At 31.3% G+C, this 22,278-nt stretch overlaps 2 protein-coding genes across 2 annotated transcripts in view; both read right to left on the bottom strand.

Annotated features, from left to right (window-relative positions):
• Nucleotides 1-9,693, bottom strand: part of LOC119685527 — a 22,975-nt gene extending 13,282 nt beyond the window's left edge. Inside the window, exons 1-8 of the mRNA XM_038099834.1 lie at nucleotides 9,498-9,693; nucleotides 8,088-8,937; nucleotides 7,286-8,026; nucleotides 7,031-7,235; nucleotides 6,739-6,985; nucleotides 5,906-6,647; nucleotides 3,289-3,760; nucleotides 3,067-3,228 (exon numbers count right to left, since the gene is read on the bottom strand). Coding sequence (XP_037955762.1) covers nucleotides 3,067-3,228; nucleotides 3,289-3,760; nucleotides 5,906-6,647; nucleotides 6,739-6,985; nucleotides 7,031-7,235; nucleotides 7,286-8,026; nucleotides 8,088-8,937; nucleotides 9,498-9,598 — 3,520 coding nt within the window. The 5' untranslated portion in view covers nucleotides 9,599-9,693. The remainder of the gene's footprint in view (nucleotides 1-3,066; nucleotides 3,229-3,288; nucleotides 3,761-5,905; nucleotides 6,648-6,738; nucleotides 6,986-7,030; nucleotides 7,236-7,285; nucleotides 8,027-8,087; nucleotides 8,938-9,497) is intronic.
• Nucleotides 9,694-12,746: 3,053 nt separating this feature from the next.
• On the bottom strand, nucleotides 12,747-13,415 carry LOC119685520. Its single transcript, XM_038099822.1, has one exon. The coding sequence runs from the start codon at nucleotides 13,413-13,415 to the stop codon at nucleotides 12,747-12,749; it is 669 nt and encodes a 222-aa protein (XP_037955750.1).
• Between the last annotated feature and the right edge of the window lie 8,863 nt (nucleotides 13,416-22,278).

Here is a 22,278-nt window from a genome sequence, read left to right as displayed (position 1 = left end):
TATCTTGCTAGAATGCACTTTGGTCATAGATCTATCATTGATCTTGTCTCAGTTGCTATTGTTCTGCACAGCCGCATTTCGCAATATTTTATTATTTGTGTGAATTAATTAACCCGTTATGAAGAATTGTAGATTTTGTTGTTTTTTTATAATAGCTAATACAATAACAAATAAAACTGTGTATTTAGATTTTAGAATGTAAAGTAAAAAGTAAACAAAAAACTTATTTATTTGATGGGCAAATTTTGGTTGCTTTTGTTGTGCACAACACTGTATATTCAAAACCTATGTCCAAATGGCAAAAACCATTTATCCTTATGGAATACTAGCAAAGGTATAAATTCCCCCATAGAATCCGATTCTTTAATAAGAAACTCTCTCGGAAACTGGGCGCTAAGCGATGAAGGAAAATTTAACGTTTTAGTTAGATTGCAAAAAGGGACCAGGATATGATAACATCTCACCCATCATGATAAAAAAAAATTTACTGTTTTTGGCCATAAATTTCATCACGAGACTTTTTAATGCCATTATTAAATTTGGCTTTTACCCAACAGAGTGGAAAACACCCATGATTATTATGATTCATAAATCAGATATAGATCCCACGCTTGGCTCTTCATACACTCCCACCAGTTTGGTTTTAAAGAAAAACATGGAACTATTACCTGCAAATGTCCAGTCAATTTAAGAATCGTTTCTGTAGAATAGAACCTTTAAAGTCAAATATAAATTATACACTTCTACTAATTTCCCAATAGAAGCTTGCGTTCCACAAGGAAGTGTTCCAGGCCCTGTCTTGTGTGTACATCTGATATCCCAATAACTAGTTTAGTTATCACCACTACGTTTGCCGATGATACGGCAATTTTATGCTGAAACAAAAACGCCGAACTAGCTTCGAACAACTTCAATCTCACTTATTTCGGTTGAAGAAATGGTTGCCAAAACAGCGCATTAAAATTAATGAACTAAAATACTTTTATTTTAGTAAAATGATAAAATCACTTTTACTTTAAATCGAAGTACATCTCCAACAATTACACCAAACAACATTATCATACAACAAGCAGATAACATAACGTACTTATGTATTTTCCTAGACAGACGACAAACTTGGTGCAAGCATATTGAAGCTAAACAAATTCAGATAAAGCTTCAAGTCTCTAAGTTGTATTGGCTCATTAATAACAGTTCCTCACTATGCTTGGAGTATAAACTTCTTTTGTATAACACCATCATAAAATCAATATGGACTTAGGGTAACCAACTATCTGGTAATGCTAGTGCTTCAAATATTGAAATTGTACAAAGAGCTCAGTCAAAAATACTGAAAACAACCACTGGTGCCCCATAGTATATAAGGATTTAAAGTATCCACGGAGATCTACAAATTCCCGTAATTAATGCTGGATTTGACAATATAAGAAAAAAATACAATAAAAGACTGACAGAATATGTTAATGCCTTAGCAAAGAATCTCGCACTTCTATCCATTACTCCCCGTCTAAAAAAACTGACCGTCTAGCCATTAATTAATATTCAATAGCTTGCAGTAAAAGCCGCACCTTTCTTTTTAGTAATCTGCAAAAGTTGAACCACTTTCTTGAAAAACCACCTAACATTCACTCCAATGAAATTTAACCCATTGATCTAAATGACGTTCGTGATATAAGGTTTACTTATTTTATTTTATTTTATGCAATGTATAATTAAAATAAAAATTTGTAATATTATGTAATTAGTAATAAGATGTTTAAAATAAAATAAAAAATAAAATAAATATAAAAAATCAGCGTAAACAGTATATCATGCAAAATCAGATACCAACGCTAAAACGACCAGTGGCGTTTATTATCGATGTATCAATAACTACATGATCAATGAAAAATTTCCTTCACTAAGTATCGAAAAACAACAAAAAGCGATCTTGATCTTAACTCAGGGTATTACCAAAAACCAATAGCGGAAGAGAGCAGAAAGTATACGGCATTTTTAATGATATGCGATTTGTACAATTTCAAACTTATCGGATCTTCTCAACTTCATCTGTAAAACCAAATGATTTAACAAGGATAACAAAGGTTAGCAATTTGCCTCTCTCTACATAATAATTGACGGCATTACAATGGCCAATATATGCCTCCGAGTGAAAGTGCTGACAACTGTCAGCACACGTCTTTTGAACCTAACCGAACTCTTTACGTAAACCAACCCTTTAATACATTTCGTATGAAATCACAAAAACATCTACTTCACATGCAAAATGAATTTTATATTTCCGCTGGCAACCAAACCCATTAAGGACATTGTAAAGACGCAAGCTTTTGTTCATTCAAGGAAAATTACACAACATAAAAATAAAGAAGTTTTACAGTTAATCAACGTAATTGAACCAGCACGAAAACTAAAACGTATAATAACACCCTTTGACCTCACTAAGTAATAAAACCTAGCGCCGTTAGCATTAATGTGCTTATATTTGTAAATCATCAAACTAAAAATGCTTGTTAAAAATATTAAGTAGTTGTGTTAATGAAAAAAAAAAATTAAAAAAAAAGAAAAGAAAATATTAGGTGATCACCATACTAGTATATACTAAATGTTTAATATTTATTTTAATCAAATCTTGTCTTAGTAGGAGTCGTCTAGTAATTTTGAAATACTTTTTTATCTAATTATACCTATGTTGTACATATTTTTTTGTTATTATAGTCTTTTTTTAGAAGATATGCACGAATCGAGGGAAATAAGTTCTATTAAGCTGCTATTTCAAACAATTCAAGAATTTTTTTGTGTGTTTATAATTATCATTAGATCGATTGAGCGATTTGGAAGAAAATCAACAAAAAATATTATTTGTAGAGCAGATTAAATTAAAAAGATTTTTACAGACTATTCGCCATTTCATTGGTTTTACGAAGGAATTAATAAACCTAGCCTTTTTTATTGCTTTAAATATTTTTCAAAAATACAATTTAGTAAAAAAAAATATGTATATGCTTGTATCATATCGTATTGTCACTTATAAATAAATTCCAGCAATAACTTTTTAATTTCACTTACCTAGTAATAATTTATGCTCAAAATCATTTGAAAACGTTTTTCGTACATAAAAGTCGAGATGGCTCCATAGTAAATACAAACACTGTTCTGTTACAAATACACAAAGCGATAGCGCGTCTCTTGTTGTACACAAGCACTGGTTCATATTAAAAAAACTTTTTACTAAAAAATATAAAAATTTAAATACAAAACAACCTAATGTTTTAATTATATTAACTTTACCATATTTATGTGTTACCAATTCATCACCGTTAATGTCTTGTGGTACAGCTTTTTGGCACAATAAGTTATCTGCTGTATAATTTTGGTTATAAACAAACTCTACAGAGCTTTTTAGTTGATCGATTATAACATTTAAATAATGGATTATTTTATTTGAATTATTTAAATTATCGTTACTTTGAATTGTTTCTAAGAACATTATTCCATTAATTCTGCGATCCGTAGAATGATCAGAAATTGCATTACAACAAAATAATGACAAATTAGCAGCTATTTCAAAAAAAGTTTTTATGTATTTATCCTTAGTAGCATCATTAATGGGTCCTTTAATATATTGCAATCTTAACATTTCTTTAAATGTATTCTCGTTAACTAAAAATTGACTTAACGAAGAAAGCATCAATTTATGTGTACGATATAAATTAATGTCACTGTGTTCAGTTGCATGTATTTCACTAAGAGAGAATATATTCTAAACAAATAGAATTCACATATTAAAAAATTTATAAATCACATATAATTTCTTAATATTGATACTTAATTAATGCCAAGCTTTAAAAAGATATACGATGAGAGTACCGAAAGTTCGCTTAGTTGTCTCCAAATTTAACAAAAATAATTTTCTACTTAATTAGCACACTTTAATCTTAATTTTTTATTATTTTTACATAACTTCAGAGACCGAAAATAGCAGTTATTTTAAAATTTTTTGTGAAAAAAAGCAGCAACAAAAAGTTGTCTAAACTCTTATTTAAGTAAATAGTTATCATTCTAACAACTTTTATCCTTAATATTATGCATGCTTTTTATATATGAGCTTTTTAAAATAAAACTCAAAAAATAATAATTAAATTTGATTTTTATTATATTCATCAAAAATAATAATTATTATATGCCTTTTATTTTTTTCGCGCAGAAATAACTCTTAAAATTTGCTTCTTATTTTAAAACGCACAAATAACTGGTATACTTGCGTTATATAATATAAAAAGCAAGAGTATCGCGCAAATTGTGCGCGATATTTTTAAAATGAAAATATAAAATGCAATTTTCATACAAGGTAGTTGTTTTTGCAATTCCGTAGAAAATGTTTGAAAAGGTTGGTGCAGGTAAAGATTTAGTTTAGTTTTTTGTTTTTGTATTTTGCATACAAATTTGTTCTCCTACAAAATACAAAGTTAAATACAAAATATGAATCCAAAATACAAAAACAAAAAACTGAACTAAATCTTTACCTGCACCAACCTTTTCAAACATTTTCTACGGAATTGCAAAAACAACTACCTTGTATGAAAATTGCATTTTATATTTTCATTTTAAAAATATCGCGCAGAATTTGCGCGATACTCTTGCTTTTTATATTATATAACGCAAGTATACCAGTTATTTGTGCGTTTTAAAATAAGAAGCAAATTTTAAGAGTTATTTCTGCGCGAAAAAAATAAAAGGCATATAATAGTTATTATTTTTGATGAATATAATAAAAATCAAATTTAATTATTATTTTTTGAGTTTTATTTTAAAATGCATATGATAACACTTATAAGATGATTTTTATTTTTTTTATGATAACTGTTACGGTCCCTGCATAACTTAGAACATAACCGCTAGATCCACTTTTTAAAACATTCCTTAAATTTAATTTTTTTTTTGCCTGTAACTTCCGAGATTAGTTATCTCCTTATTATTGTGAAAGACCCTCCCCAGAAATTACGAATTTCTTGTGTCTCTGAGAGCGCAATAAGGTTATTCGTTTTCATATTAAGAAATATTGAAGTATTCTATGCTTCATCATCTGTTACAGTTTTATTGAAGATGCTTGACTCTTCATTTTCAAACTTTTGAAGACAATATTCGGCAAACTGCACACGCAAGCTTTAGTGAACATCCAAAGGGAACGCATCGATATGATTTAGACGTGTATCCAAGATTCGCGAAGAGCTGGCATTCAAGCTAAGTTCATGTACAATTATTTTCTGAATTACCCATAGATCTCTATCAATTTTAGGCAAAAATTTTGGACGACCTTCATATTCGTCTTCCATAGAAGAATGTTCAGTCTAGAATGTGCGAAACCACTCCGAGATTGTCGAAAGTGATAGTGCATTCTTTTTATATAATATTTGACACTTATTAAACATTTATATATTCTTAAGTTTACGCCGAAATTTGTAACGAATGGAAAACCAAATCTATTGTAGCAATGTTCGCATCAAATTTTTGTTAGCAATCTTTCGCTTTATTTTAATTTCGACTGCGGCATGGATTAAGCTTCAAATAAAATATTACAATTAATGTCTAATAAGCTAGTATTTCTTCATTTGTCAAAAATGTATACCGCGTTACTAACTAAGCGAACTTTTGTTAGTCCCTCCGTATTATACGCTATATTATATGTGTTGTTTTACTATATAAAAAAGACTTAATGTGCAGCACAATTCTCTACATTTAGATTTGGCAAACAAAATATTATTATTTTTAAATCATTTCTGAATAGTTGCTTAGTTTAATTAAAATGGTTATTTTTACGATATAATAGAACCAAAAAAAATCCTGGATATGAGATATATGAACATATAACAGTTTTTCTAATACTTGTTGTTTATAACATACTTACCTGATTTATTGTACGAGCAACAAGTCCAGTAATCGCTGCATATTCTTGTAATGGTTCTAGTTGCATGAATGGTGTTCCACTTCTTAATACGGTTTCGACCATTCCACAATGTGCCAACAAAAAGTGTGTCACCTGCGATATTGCTGAGTGATTTTTTTTGCCTAATGTTGATATTATACATTCACAAAAATTTAAAGCTGGAAAAAGGATATGACGATATCGCATATCAATTGAAGGAATGAAATCATTTAAATCATTATCCTCCATTAAATCATTCCTATTTTGAAAATCGGGATACATATCATATACTTTCATATTAGATAAAACATGTAAAACTTTTTCAGTTAATAATAGCTCAGCACCCATATGACAACTAGCTAAACGCAAAAGCATTGACATCTTTGATTCGTAAACATAAAGGGATTTTATATTTTTCGGAGATTTTTTTAAAACTAAACAAAGATTATCATCTGATTTTAATAAGCTTTCAATTAAATGAGCTAAATAGCCGCGTTTAGCGAAAAAAGTAATAAAATCTGACATTGAACCCAATTCTAATAGACCGTCTATGCATGATAATGCTGTCATTTTGCAGATGTCATGACCAGTGATACAATCACTACATATAATATCTATTAACTTTTCTCCAAATGATAAAAAAATCTCTACTGTTAGTTGAATTAGTGCTGATTCATTATGAGGAACATCCTTGACTATTGATTTATCCAACCCTAATATATATCTGAAAATTATAGGATATTTAAAAGACATTAAGTAATTTACCTATACCATTTTAGAACAAAATTCAAAACAACGTTTTATATGAAACTTACATTTCGTTAGTTATATCTTCTTTAGAATTTCGATTGTGACATCCTTTTATAATTCTTAAGTAATTTAAAAGAGATGCATATAAATTAATTCGTAACTTTTGCGAAGCTCCTCCACTTATTATTATCCATTCTAATATATTTTTCAGAATAAATTTCAAACTAAGCGAATTTGATTTAGTTGACATTGTTTTATGTTCATCCTCTAATGTATCCAAACGGTTTTTAGGGGTATTATCTTTTTCTGCAACTAAATAAATTTATTAACAATATTTTTATTGGATGTATATATTACCAATTCTTCTTAAAGTCTGATAATTATAACGTAAGTTGACTAAAAGTAATAACATAGTTCCTGAAGTTAATATGGAAACCTCAAATATCGGTTGAATTGGTACAATTTTACTTAGTAATTTTTGTAATATTTCGAGTATAAGTTCTTGTTTGGTATTTATTGATAAAGCTAATTCTGGAGCACAGCTGAATAAAATTTCCGTAACCTAGAAAAACTTAAAATAAAATAAATATAAATAAATAAATATGCTATTACCTGACACCAAGCTTCAATAAATTTAATAGTTGCAAAACTTTTACATCTTCCGTTATTAATTTGAAGAGCAAAATATAATAACACTTTGATTTCGTTCAATATATGTTTACGTTGACCAGTGGCTATTGTAGTTTGAACAGTACGTAATTCGTCATGCAAAAGTTGATCTAATTTTTTAATACTAATTTGTTTCAGTCCTTCTTCGTTTTCAATCTCACAATCATGGAGAATTTGAGATATGAGAGAACCGTCAAAAAATTCCAGTCTTGGGATGGAATGATTTACTACTTCGAAAGATATCATATCCAGCAAGTTGCATAAAATTAGGTTTAATGACTTTTCGGATTGCTGTTTGCATATAAACTTATCAGTTAGTAAGTTTGAAGATTGTGGACATAAATTATTTATATCCATCGGTATGTTATTATGATAACCGTTTTTGTCGGTACTCACTAATAATTCGCACAAATACTGGAATCTGCTTATTTGACAATTCGACGAAGTAACTTTCAATTCTATAGCAATACATTTCAGCACATAACTCATTTGCCTTAAAATATGTGGCTCTTTCATATAAGAAAAAGGGAAAGCACAAATGTGACGACTCATAAAATCACCACAGCTGCGTAAATAACGTAATATTGTTTCTGATGTTTTCTGGTTAGCACATAATGAGTAGATAAAATAATAACAACGTTCAATAAATCTCTCAAAATTGTTATCGTAAGCTTTATCTTGTACCTAAAACAACAAAAGAAGAAAAAAGTAAAATATGATATGAATGTTAATTTATATTACAAACCTCTAAGTAATTATCTAATAATGATATTATGGATTTTAAACAGTTACATGATACGTCAATAACTCGCATTTTTTGAGTCTGATTAAAATCCTTTGAGGTATCGAACCCCAGCAAAAAATGGGTTAGATTTGGAGCTGGTTGATATAAACCTTCTTGAAGAAAATCTATAACTGATTCTTTGAGTTCCAATTCTTTTTTAAGAGCTTGATTTGCTGAAATAGATTCCATTTCAGAGTATTGCAATGGGAGCGTAATATCATGTTCAAGACATTCCATAAATCCATTTCGAATTTCTGTTTGAATTTGAATATTTTCAGTTAACATGTCAAGTATTTGGTGAGTAACTTTTGGTTGCTTAGAAATAATTTTTAAAATTTTAATGGCATTGTAGCGATGCTTGGGAAGCCAATTATAGGTAACAAATTTAGTTGTATTTAATATATGATCCGGATTACCGCTGCGTGGATTCACATCCAGCAGAATATTTTTCAACCCTGATAATAATATTGTGTTATTAGTTGTTGAATGGTACTCAAAAAACGAGTCTTGTTTTTCTAGTCCTAATTTTAATATTTTTAAGCAATGCAACCCACATTCTTCCAAATCATTTTTTTCATTAAATTTAGTATATTCATCTAATTTAAGCCTTGTTTCATCTATTATTAATAAAATCAAGTGTAGCATTTCGGATTTTGTATGCAGCTGCAGCATAATATGATATCCTGGTAATTGATCTCTTTTATTTTTAACGAGATCTTGATTATGAATTTCGTATATTTCTAATAGATAACGCAATATTTTCAAACATTTTTCCGCAATTTGCCATTTTTCAATCGTATTTTTATAGTTTCTTTTTAAATTTAAGTAAAAAAAATAGCAATTACTAATTTATTCATTTTTAAGTAAATATATTTGCATGCATATATTAGGGTGAATGTTATTTACGAATATCTTAAAATGTTGTTTGTCATTCGTCAAATTGTTGGAACATTCATAAAACTGTTTAATATGAATTGTTAATTAATCGAATAATGATCAGACATCGTTTACTGAGCATTAAATTTGAATAAGTGCCTTTTTTTTCAATTTTTAACTTTAACCCGTCATTATCAGTGACCTAAATGTCGAGAAGAAAAACCGGTTTTAGATACAAGCTCAGCCCCAATTTAACTTAAATGAATGAATTTTAAACGCACAGTGTTATTAATATTGTATATTAATAGCAAATATGTTTAATACCAACGCATGGAAAGAAAAGTTATTTTCTAAAACTTCAAGCTCAATGAACCCATCTATAAACATCATATTTAATGATTTTATAAATATTGCAACAATTTCGTTGAATGGCAACCAAGATCCGAACATCCATACATACTAAAAATACTCTAGTAAATACATAAACAATCTTACCGAGTGTTAAACTTCAAAAATATTTCATTTACAATAAATGTTAAATAAGGTTCCATTCCGGGTTTTCGGGACCCAGATCCCAAGTTGTTTGGTATTCCCATTTTTATTAAAGTATATAATAAATCGAGTATGCTTTGAGTGAGCGGATATATCTCTAAGCGGCATTCATTCTGTTCGATTTCGACTTGTAAATTGCACATATCTAAAACAAAATAAATTTTTAATTTTAAAATTTTTAAACTGGATAGTTCATTTCAATACTATACATTATGTAGTTAATTAAATGATTCTTGCTATGATAATATAAGTTCATAAATAAAGCGTGTTGCCTAAATAATAGCATATAAGGTTTCCTTTGTTTAATAAACAAAATGAATCGTACGAGTATGAGAGAGAAGAAGCAGAATAGTTTCATTTTTAATATTTACCGAGAAACGAGTGTTCCTAATAAAAAATATTAATAAAAAATTTGCAATGACTTCATAATATTCTATGATTACTTATTTATGAATAAACAAATATAAATGCTTGTAAATTTTATTTATTTATATTATTTATGTACTTCTCTAATTGTAACAAATATGATACATTTGTTACATAAATATAACATAAATATAAAACTATTAAGTACTAAATTTTGTTGGCAAAGCGTTTAAAAAAAACAAATTCAAAACAAATTCTCCAAAAACCTATAAAATAATATCTATATATTGACTGTGGTATTGATCCAAAATGAAAATCAGAAAAGTATTCATCATTATATACGATTGAGAAATTTTTATGCTTGAAAGATAAAAAAGAAAGTATTACTATAGATATATAGTACTATAGATAGTACTTTCTATGTGAAATTTACAAAAATTTTCATATCCAAATAAACAAGTTAAACCTTTTATTTGTTCACATGAGTAAACATAAATAAATGCAGAATAAAACAAATGCAAATGTTTTTATAGCGCAATCAGCATTTAAAATTCAATATAATAATTAATTCTTAGTACAACATGTCACCAACAGTGCACAAAGTCAAACATCTAACAAACATCTAAATTTACTTGTATATGGGTCATTCTTTTACAAACCGGACGGATTTTGGCAAAAATTGACCTCATGATCTCCGATTTGGCTGAAATTTTATTTTATGAGCTCCTTTCATAAAATAAGAAGACCCGTATCTCGGGAAAAAATTTTATGATGTTTTTTCTAGGAGATATGGACTCATGGGGTTTTGAGAATTGGCATAGTAGACACATTTTCAAATGACTATATCTCAAGTTCTATAAAAGCTAGAAACTTGAAATTTACAGCGTTTCAAAGATAATTGATTGAACTTTTATGAAATTGTTTAAACAATTAAAATTGTTAATATTTAAGTACTAATATACTAAAAGATATATACAACAAAAATTAATTTAGATAACCATTTAAAAAATTAAAAAAGGGAACCAATCAAAAAAATTTATTAGTGAACAGTTATTTTGTGATTTTCCTTTTCTTTTGCCATGTGACATGTGAAACCCATCATGGGCCGTCAATACCATTGTCATAATACCGGAGTGCAAGACTCTTACCGACTAAAACACCAAATATCTTTTCAGGGAGACCTTGCTGGGATCACTTTCGTATTACTTCGGGAAGGCTCCTGTTTTTTTTTGGCTTTTCGCCATCTTTGTTTGCTAATAGCCTGCAGCCAAACTTCTGCATCATCTTAGCTTATCTTGCTCTTCTGCGTCGAGACATATCTGTTGTACATCTAGTCCTAACTATATACCCTAGAATTTTATTAACAATTTGTTCCGAAACTTTTTCTTGGTACGTAATGCAAATTATTAATATGACCCATTTTATTTTTAATAATTTTCTGCATACAACGCGGAAGCGTTTGTTGCAAAATATTATTGATTTCAGCCATTGAACTCAATACTCAGTTTTTATTGCAGAACGTCATGTTTTCAAATATTGGCAGTTGCAACAGATAACTGACCTAGTTATATTTTACTTTCTATTTTCTGCGTAATAGCAATAAAATAATGGAAATTTCCAATCATATATTACGTACATGATAAATGTTTCACTGTTTCAAAAAGGTGAAATTGGTGGGAAGTTTAGAACTTCGTTCGTCAGCACTACAAATGGCTAGTGATGGTTTCCTCTCTGCGCTAGTTCTACACTGTCTGTATCGCGCCTATGGTTGACCGACCTGGTATAATCCCGTGTTGTCAAGCAGACGTATTCAATACATCGGGGCTTTATCATTCGCTCCAATAGCTTTCCAGCTGTATTTAACATACAAAGAGAGCAGTATGTATCTGTAGATGCTGGCTTAGCTTTGCGTTATGTTATTAGCATGAGCTGTTGTATTGTCCATATCTCAGGAAAATCTCTTTCTTCTAGACAAGCGTTGTACATTTTTAGCAATACCTGCGGCCGCTTATGTGCAATTGTTTCAAGCACTTCGGAGTGTAATCCGTCTGTTCTTGGTGTTTTTTGTCTCTTTAGAGTTTTGGCAGAAATATTGAGCTCATCGGTCGTGATCGGAGGCGGAACTTCATTCAAGCTTTGCTCTTTACGATTTAGTATTTCATTGTGCATTGGAAATAGTGGGTCCACTATATTTCCTTTGTCATCGCTCTGCAGTGTTGAGTTCAAAGACTTAACGCCTAGATTTTTCATTACGATCTTGTAGCCAGTTCCACAGGGATTGTTATAAGGTGATAACTTCAGATTAGTTAAAGATAATAAAAAAATTGAACACATTTTTGAAATAGCATTAAAATCCACATCAATTCAAAATTTCATAAAAGTCTGGTAACTCTGGAAACTGATTGCCATTTTTTACTTAAGCATTGCGCATCTGCATAGACATAATTGCATACCTGCTTAATGCATCTACATGACACATTTTTAAATCAGAGCGATGTTCGATTTTGTAATCGTATTTGTAGGCTTATCCTACTTAATTTAATTCTTTATTTATTTATTTAAGCAAGAAATAATTATTCAATTTCGTGTGTTGAAATTACACGTGTCTGTTGTTTTATTCTTCGTTTTCCCAAACGTAAAAAGAATGACAACCTTATTTTTACTAAATAAAAATATTATTAGTTTTTAAAAATTTTCTTTTATGGCCAACTCATCTTATTTTCAATAATTTACTTGTCTGTGTTTGCATGTCCAACCCATATCATTTTAAACATTAATGTGAATATGCAACCGCCACATCACTCCCCTGGCAGTGAACGAGTCATGTCACGTTAAGTCAAATTTAACATATCTTCTTGGAACCTGCACTAATCGTCCCTTTCGTGTTACATTACTACGTTTGGTATCTATTCGAGTATCTGCCATATTTTCTGTACGTGATGGGTTTACGTCTTCATTGCCACTTGATAAAAATGCTGCCTTTACCCGATCAACACTCACCTGCACAGGTTTTCCTTTGATTAGAAGATCATACGTCTTGTCTGAACGCCTCACTACCTTAAATGGCCCATCGTACGGTGTTTGTAATGGTGGGCGGACATTATCATCCCTCAAAAACACGTGAGTAGCATGTTGCAGTTCCTTCTGTAAAAATACCTTTTCATTTAAGTGATATGATGTAGGAACTGATCGTATTTGAGACATCATCTGTCTCATGTTTTCCACGAATTCATGTTCTGGGATTTTGTCATTATTACCTTGTTCCAGGAAATCGCTCGACAACCGCAAAGTTTTCCCATATACCATTTCTGGTGGAGTTGCTTTCAGGTCTTCTTTAAAGATATTTCGAAACGCTAACACAATCAAAGGTATTGCATCAGACCATTGATGTTCATGCTTACATTTCATTGCAGTTTTCAGAGTCCGATGAAAACGTTCAATTAAACCATTTGCTTGAGGATGACGTAGACTAGTACGAATATGTTTGGCACCCATGAGTTTCGCTAATTCATACAGTGATGACTTGAACTGTCTTGCTTGATCTGTTATGATCTGCTTTGGAACGCCAAAGTGCATAATCCAACCATTGATGAGCGCTGTGGCCACCGTGCTGGCATGTATATCCTCGATAGGGACTACCGCTGGCCATTTGGTAAACCGATCGATACATGTAAGGCAATATCGGTAGAGGCCCAATGAGGTCAATGTGGTTTACAGCGAACCGCTCACTTGGTACGTCAAAATTCAAAATTGCTGATTTATTATGTTGCGTGACTTTTGCTCGTTGACACGGAAGACATAATTTAACTCGCTCCGCAAAGTCTTTAGCCATGCCCGGCCTTATGAAACGTTCTGCTATTTGCTTAATAGTGGCTCGCCGACCAGCATGTGCCAAATTATGTATTGAATTAAAGACGCGTTGTCTAAACTGTTCAGTTACAAAAGGACGCACACGATTTGATGATACATCACATGCAATTTCCTTAGATGAATTTGGAATGAGTATCCATTTCAGTTGAAGTGCAGATTTATTCGTATTCGCTTCGCTTCGATGTGCGTGACAGAAAATTAGCTACCGCATTATTGTTGCCAGCTATATGCATAATGTCAGTTGCGAAAAAACAGGCTGACCAGTGGTGATAATCTGGTGGCGAACCGTAGTCTTAGGCTCGTTATTGTAATTGTATGAAACAGGCATTGTCACCTCCTTGAATGAGTTTAGTAGCTCTTTGAATTTGTGGTCGTTTTGAATGGAAAATACTGGCTCATATCCAGTGTGTTCCGATGCACATTGGGTACTCAACTTTGTTTGCGTATCGCTCAGGCATCTAGTTTTACATCTACTACAAGACCGAAATATTTCAAGAAATCAGCACCCAAAATTGGTTTTGAAACATTGGCGATTATAAAATTCCAATCAAACTTCCTACGAAGGCCCAAATTCATTGATAGGAACTTGTTACCGTAGGTTGGAATAGCCGAACCATTCGCTGCATACAATGATCGCGATGTTGATTGTAGCTTGGAGTTTTTGAATCGAGACACTGGTAGTATTGAGAGATCAGCTCCAGTATCTATCAGGAACTTGAATTGTGTGTTTCGATCCGTGATGAGCAGGCGGCTAGACGTATTTACAAATTGGACTTCATCGCCCGCCACCGATGAAGTCTCTATTGATTTCCCTGTTGATTGAAGCTACACGTCAGAGAACATTTTTTTACTTCCGCACCGAAACGATAGTGATAGTAACACATAGGATAACGTTTTACTTGCGAATCAGTACGGGTCGAATGACGTCGCTTGCGATCTGGAGTTTGAGATCTTGTTCTGCTTTGTCTTTGTGCAGTTTTTATCTCCGCAACCTGCTTACTCAAGGCTTTCATGATATGATCATTATTCTGTGCAGATGTGTTGATGACAGCTACAGAATTGTAGATTCCCATTTCCAACATCAGATCTGCCTGTTGCGCACATTTGTCCAAGTCAGCCTCCGAAATTGAAACGACTGCTCGCACTGCTTCAGGCAAACGATCCAGCCACATTTGTTTTATTGCTCCATCATTCATGGCGTCGCTGGCTAAATCTCGCATGGTGCGCAACAAATGTGTTGGCTTGCTATCACCTAACTGGCATTCCTGAACTAATCGCCGCAGTTTTCGATTTTGGAAGTCTGCAAAGTCTTGAATTAATCGCTTCTTAACCGCTTCGTATTTTTCTACAGCAGGGGGAGCACGAAAAATGTCCGCGACATTTCTTAAAGTAGCGCTGTCAAGACTGCCGACTACATGATCATATTTGGTTTGGTCAGTTGTGATTCCTGCGTTTCTGAATTGGGATTCCATCTGGATGAAGTAGAGATCTGGATCCCTCTTACAGAATGCTGGTGCCTTGATTCCGATACGACAAATGTCACCTCGATTTTGTTCGTTTCTGTAATCACTTGATACATTACTATCTGCAGGAATGTTATTTCTATCCGATGCGCTATTATTGCTTGCTTCGGCTTGCGACATTTTTGATCACGTCGGAGTCACCAATTGTAGGCTTATCCTACTTAATTTAATTCTTTATTTATTTATTTAAGCAAGAAATAATTATTCAATTTTGTGTGTTGAAATTACACGTGTCTGTTGTTTTATTCTTCGTTTTCCCAAACGTAAAAAGAATGACAACCTTATTTTTACTAAATAAAAATATTGATTTTTAAAAATTTTCTTTTATGGCCAACTCATCTTATTTACAATAATTTACTTGTCTGTGTTTGCATGTCCAACCCATATCATTTTAAACATTAATGTGAATATGCAACCGCCACATATTCTTCAAAAATAGAATACACATTACTACGCATGTAGACAAATCTTTTCTGTCAGAGTTGTAGCAAATGCATTACAGTCTCCTAACAGGTATAGTCGAAACTTGTTAAGCGCCTCAATGACAACTAAAACTTCCAAATAATAAAGGTGGAGGTTTCCATAATCTGTAGATTCTTGCACTAGAATCGCTCCGAAACCAACTATCGATGCGTCCACATAGGCTTCTATTTCATAATGCTGGTTAAAGATACCTAAAACTGGTTTACTATTCAGATTAGATTTCAAACTCTCAAATGCTACCATAAAATTCGAACTTTTGACATTTTTTCTTAATCAGGTAATAATTTCGCTATGATTGAAAAGTTCGATATGAACTTGCAGAAGTAACCTGCCAGTTCCAGAAAGCTCTCTAACTGTTTTAAAATTGATGGTAACTTAAATTTTAGCTATATCCTAACTTTTACAGATGGTGCAATTTTCTGATAAGAAATGGTGTACCCCAAAAGTTCAAATTGTCGTTTTAAAAATTGACATCTCTTAAAATTAATTTTTATTAGTCCATTTTCGTGAAAATGAAATAAAATGAAAATAAAAACAGCATTTAGGTGTTGTTGATAGACTGTTTTCGAATTGCACAATCCAAATGGCACTTCACGAAATTGATATTAGGGGTATTCAAGCAACTGATTAGTAGATGATTACAACAAAAATTTGCATACAAAAATGAAACTAAGCAGAGAATCAACTATTTCGGAGATTCTCAGATTAGTACAAATTTGATTAATAGTGCTGCCAGTACCAAGTGTCGGCGCTATAAGCATAGGGTGTCTCAAAAAGAAAATTCAAAAATAATAACATAAATTAATAAATAAAATTCAGTAAAACTATAATTTTTAAAGGGATTATTAAACTTCACGAATATTTGAGTATTTCATTATTAACATATATTTCGCTTTTGCTGTTGATACAAGTGCTGCCAACGCATTTGCAAACACAAACTAATCAGATTACGCATTTTGGGTCGTTCAAGCAACTGATTCACATCAAAATGCTAATTTTTTTTATTTGAAGTTTTTGAATCAATTAAGGAACTAATCAGTTGCCTGATGTGCCATTTTTTTACAATAACGATCGGACTACTGAATTCAGAACGATTCTTCAATACCATGTCGAAGCCATTATTTTAGTTGCACGTTAACAATATCTCGTTCTTCAAACGGAAGCCTTCTTGGGTCACAAAGTATATTTTTACTCTTTTTAAAAATTACCTTGTTGCATTCGATAATGAAGTAATTTTGTTTACTATGTCCTTGCTAGTCATAACATCAACGTCTAATAAATATGTGGACACAACATGAAATAACAAATTTGAATGACTGTCCCTATGCAACAACATTGCGACAGCAATTTCCTATAGGTGTGACGGAACTTTTCTCTAAACCGATAAGCTGAAGGTTTTGACTTTTTAGTAATTCATATGCTTGCATCGTCGTTAAATAACATTTACTACCGGTATCGATCAATGACAGCAAAGTTTGAATTACGACAACAATACTTTTAAGCATAATAAGATCTTTTTCATCTTTTACAATTCGTACATTTTCGTCTTTGCTTTTCAATGCACATTCGTTGGTTTTATGACCAGATTTATTACAATTAAAATATGTAATGGCTTTATCTTTATTGTTGCATTCGCTACATTTATGACTTCTTTCACTACAGTTATACCACTTGACATCAAATTTACACACAAAATAAAAATCATTTAAGCAAGTCATGGGCTTTTTTTATAATTTCTTTTCCCGTTTATTTTTGGCACACACGCAAATGAATTTCACAACACGCAAACTATCTCGACTGAGTCCCCAAAATTTATGGGTTTATTTATTAAAGAATATATAAACATGTTTATAAACATGAATATGTTATTTAAAAACAATATTTATCTCAACTGTAATGATTAACATCAAGAAACCATGCAAAAAATTTTATGCCTATCATTTACAGAGCTTGAGATATGGCCATTTAAAAATTGATTTAAAATGTGAATTCTAAATTTTGTTTAAAGATTTGGGCATCAGACGTGCTTCTGCAAAGCTAGTGTTGAAAGATCTGAGCTTCATGCGGATAAGGGATCGCATAATTGCTAAAGCCGAGGCTTAGTTTTAAAACTTCGAAACGAAATCCATATTCATTGTTTTGATTAATTACAATGGTTTTGTTCATAATGAATTCTTGTTAGAAAACTAGACAGTCAACAAATTATTATTTGGGCGTTATAAGACGTTTGTGCAAAGCAGTTTGCTTGAATGTGTTAGTAATCAATTTCTGGATTTTGCATCATGATAACCCAATTTCACACGCCATCATTGCAAGTTTTTGACCAAGAACATCACGAATACTATTAAAAGTCATTAACTCACAAATAATTTAAAGCGATTATTAAAAATTTAAATTAAAATCATTGTGAATCACAATTCTGTGAAAGAGTTAAAAATGAAAACCATATCCTAAACCAAACAGCGTTGCTAACTTTCGAAATAACGCGCTTAAGCCTAAGCAGACAGAGCCTTTTAAGTTGTAACCCCAATGACATTTATGAAACAAACTGTACAATACTAATGTAAAAATTTAAGTTCATACTGACACATAACAGTATTCACAGATCGAGCTGATACATTGTTAGAATAAAATGAATTATTTAGAGTATTAAGTATATTTGCACAAAGTTTCGAGAATTACATGAAATGTATATTCCACATAATCGACCGACAGTGTTTGACAGTGTGCTGTTTATGAAGTTAAGAATTCAACTAGAAAAAACTGTAAGCGTACTGCTGAAAATATTGATGTTGTGAACCAAGTATAAATAAAAATCCAGAATAATCAATTAGGGCCGTGTTATACAAAGGGTCATGATCACACGTCAAATGGAAAATAAATTTTTTCAATAATAATTAAAAAATTAAGAATGAAAGAAATTTCGATTTCACGAAAACGAAAATTTATGTGCCTCATCACGTTGATTAAAACAGTGGTACTTAGTAATAAATAACAAAATTTGCGCGTGTTAAGAGTAAACATATATTTTTTTTGAATATGTCATCATACCATACAAAAATAAAATGTTAAATTTAAATACAATGTAGTAATTTAAAAACCGTGTTCTCTTTTAAGACTTACTTTATTCATTAAAAATATGTTTTTACAAAGTTCATATTTGGAGGAGCAGTGTGCATTAGCATACTGTGAGAATTTGCTGAATTGGCGTCTTCACACGCCAGCCCAAACACTATCGTCAAACGGACGGTAGGGGCTCATATTGCAAGAATGCAATAAAGTTACAATAAATATCAGCATACTTATTTACTCACATAGTGTATGCTTATGCACGCTACACCTCCTGTTTTAAAAAAATAATGTAATAAAATTTTAAACAAAATTTTATGTAATTATTAATAATTGTATATATTAATGTATTATTAATATATTGCTTATATATTGCATATAAAAGAATTTTTTTTTTTTTATTTAATTACAAATATATTTTCATTATACATATCTACATTCATTCATTCATTCATTCATTCATTACTATATATATATATATTATTTGGATTTTATTATTTATTTTTTTTTTTTAATTAATATATCGTTTTAACCTATTTTTGTGCACTTTTTGTGCTTTACCTTTACTATCTACTATAACTATATTATTACCTATTTCCATATCTTTAACTGAATATGGACCTATATATTTATTTTCTAATTTATGACCTACTTCGTTTTTTAATAAAACTTTATCTCCTATTACTAATTGAAAATTATGTACATTATTGTCATAACTAATTTTATTTTTTAATTTTGATTTATCGAGCATTTTTCTTGCTCTTTCATAAACTACTTCTAATCTGTATTTGCTTTCTTTAGCATAATCATCTATATTGTATAGTGGATCTATATTACCACTATTGAAATCATAGAATTTTCTTGGAATGCGTCTATACAGGAGTTCGTAAGGACAGTATCCATGTGCTAACGATGGTGTTGTGTTAAAGCAATACGTGAAGTATTTAATCCAAACATCCCAATCATCTCTATTGACAGAGATGTAAGATCTTATATATTCATTAAACGTGCGGTGACTGCGTTCTACAGTACCTAGCGTTTGATAATGGTGGGATGTTGATGTAATATTCTCGATATTGAGATATTTACATAAATCGTTCATAATTGAATTTTTGTACTCTGTACCCATGTCAGTTAGAAACCGTTTCATGGGTCCGTACTGTAAGATAAAATTTTCGAAAATTGCTTTCGCTATAGTCTTGGCACTTTTATTTGGAACTGGAATAGTTACCAAATATTTTGTTAGGTCACATATTAATGTGATTGCATACTCATTGCCGTTCTCCGTTTTTGGGAGTGGACCAATGGTATCTACTAACACAGTGTCAAATGGAGACATAGGCGTTTGCACTTTCGTTAAAGGCATTTTCGTATGTCTAGTTGTCTTGGCCAGTTGACAACTCAGACATTTTTTTACGTACTTGGTAATCGTTTTTGTCATGTTTTTCCAGTAGAATCTTTGTTTTATTTTAGTTAATGTTCTGGTAATTCCAGTATGACATCCTTCTGCTGGATCATCATGATATTGGTGAAGAATAGCTTCAATTGCCGACTTATTATTTTCGTTTATTTTTATTACCTGTGGTAATAGCGCTATTTGAACATTTGTTAATGTTTTGTTGCCTATTTCTTTAAAAGAATTTAGCGATACAGATTTAAAAATCTTTTTGCAAGGTGCCATTTGTAACTGTTTAATTTTTAATTCACCGGCTTGTTGATCAAGCCTTTGGAATAACAGACCTAGATCTAAATTTCCATTAGTGATTAAATCATTAACATATATGTGTTTTAAAATTCTTTTCCCATGCTTCAAGAAACAATTGTGGGATGATAATTTTAATTTTACACATTTTTTAACGTCGTTACTACTAACGACTTCATAAACTTTGGGCTTATCATGATTTTGATGTGTCGGTCTTATTAAATTTGTGTCTGCGCAGACTTTTTGCTTATTCTTCCTTGTTTCAGCTCTCGTTGTAACTTTCAGTATAGCTGTATTTGTGTGATTTTGGTCTTTCAATTCATTTATAGTTATCCGAGACAAAGCATCGGCTACTGTATTTTGTTTCCCCCTGAGAAACTCCACTGTGAAATCGTATTCCTCTAAATCAAGTTGGATTCTTGTTAGCTTGCAATTAGGATTTTTCATTGAAAACAGATAAGAAAGTGGTCTATGGTCTGATTTTACTAAGAAGTGTGTTCCGTATATGTACGGTCTAAAATAGTTGATTGCCCAATGAATTGCTGTTAACTCTTGTTCCGTAGTAGATTTATTACTTTCTCCCTTAGTGAAAGTTTTTGATGCGAAAGCGACTGGTAGTTGCTGTCCATCGTACTCTTGGCTGGGTACAGCACCACAAGCGTGCTTGCTAGCATCGGTGGTAATACAAAATGATTTGCTGAAATCGGGGTATTGAAGTAATGTTGGTTGCAATAATGCATTTTTTAAATACTGGAATGAATCTTCACATTCCTTGGACCATTCGAATTTAATATTCTTTTTACAAAGTTTGGTTAAATGACGCGAATAGTCAGAGAAATTTTTGACAAACCTTCTGTAGTAGTTACAGAAAGCAACGAACCGTCTAACGCTGTCAGTGTCTTTGGGTGTTGGATAATTTTTAATAATATCATACTTGCTTTCGTCAGGTAAAATACCTTTGTCTGAGCATTTGTGTCCAAGATAAGTCACTTCATGCATAAAGAAACTACATTTTTCAGGATGTAATTTGAGATTGTATTTTCGACAAAGTTCGAATACATCCTTAAGGTTTTTAATTATGTGTTTTTCGGAACATCCGACAACAACAAGATCATCCATGTAAAGAAAAGCTTGCGAAGGCTTTAAGCCTGAAAATGCAAGTGTCATCATGCGCTGGAATGAATTAGGTGCTATTTTAAGTCCATATGGTAATCGTTTAAAACGATATGAGCCATTGCTCGAAGAAAAGGACGTTATGTTTCTTGAATATTTATCAAGTTCAATCTGGTGAAAACCAGACATTAAATCAATACATGAGAAGTATTTGGCACGTCCCAGTTGATCGAGAATTTCTTCGATTCTTGGGAGTGGGAATGTGTCAGCAATTAGTTTTTTATTAACTTGGCGATAATCTACTACTAAACGCCGTCTTTTATTATTCGAATTTGGGAGAGATTTTTTTGGAACTAGAAGTAAAGGGCTGTTATAAGGTGAAATGGATGGTTCTAGTATGCCATCATCAATTAATTTATTCACCTGTTTATTTATTTCTTCTTTATGTGAGTGGGGTATACGATACTTTTTTATGTATACTGGTTTTCTATCTTCCATTAACAATTTTTGTTTGTAGAAGTTATTGTGGGTTATTGGTTCAGACTCAAGTCCAAAAATATCAGTATATTGGGAACATAACTCGTACAATTGAGAATTG

Source organism: Teleopsis dalmanni, chromosome 1 (assembly GCF_002237135.1).
Source record: "Teleopsis dalmanni isolate 2A chromosome 1, ASM223713v2, whole genome shotgun sequence".
Classification (NCBI taxonomy): Eukaryota; Metazoa; Arthropoda; class Insecta; order Diptera; family Diopsidae; genus Teleopsis; species Teleopsis dalmanni.
The sequence above is the reverse complement of the archived record's forward strand: the minus strand, read 5'-3'. Positions and strand labels throughout refer to the sequence as shown.

Bases quoted from the DNA above. Each gene is read 5' to 3' on its own strand.
- LOC119685520 (XM_038099822.1), bottom strand. From the start codon at position 13,415: ATGGGTGCCAAACATATTCGTACTAGTCTACGTCATCCTCAAGCAAAT.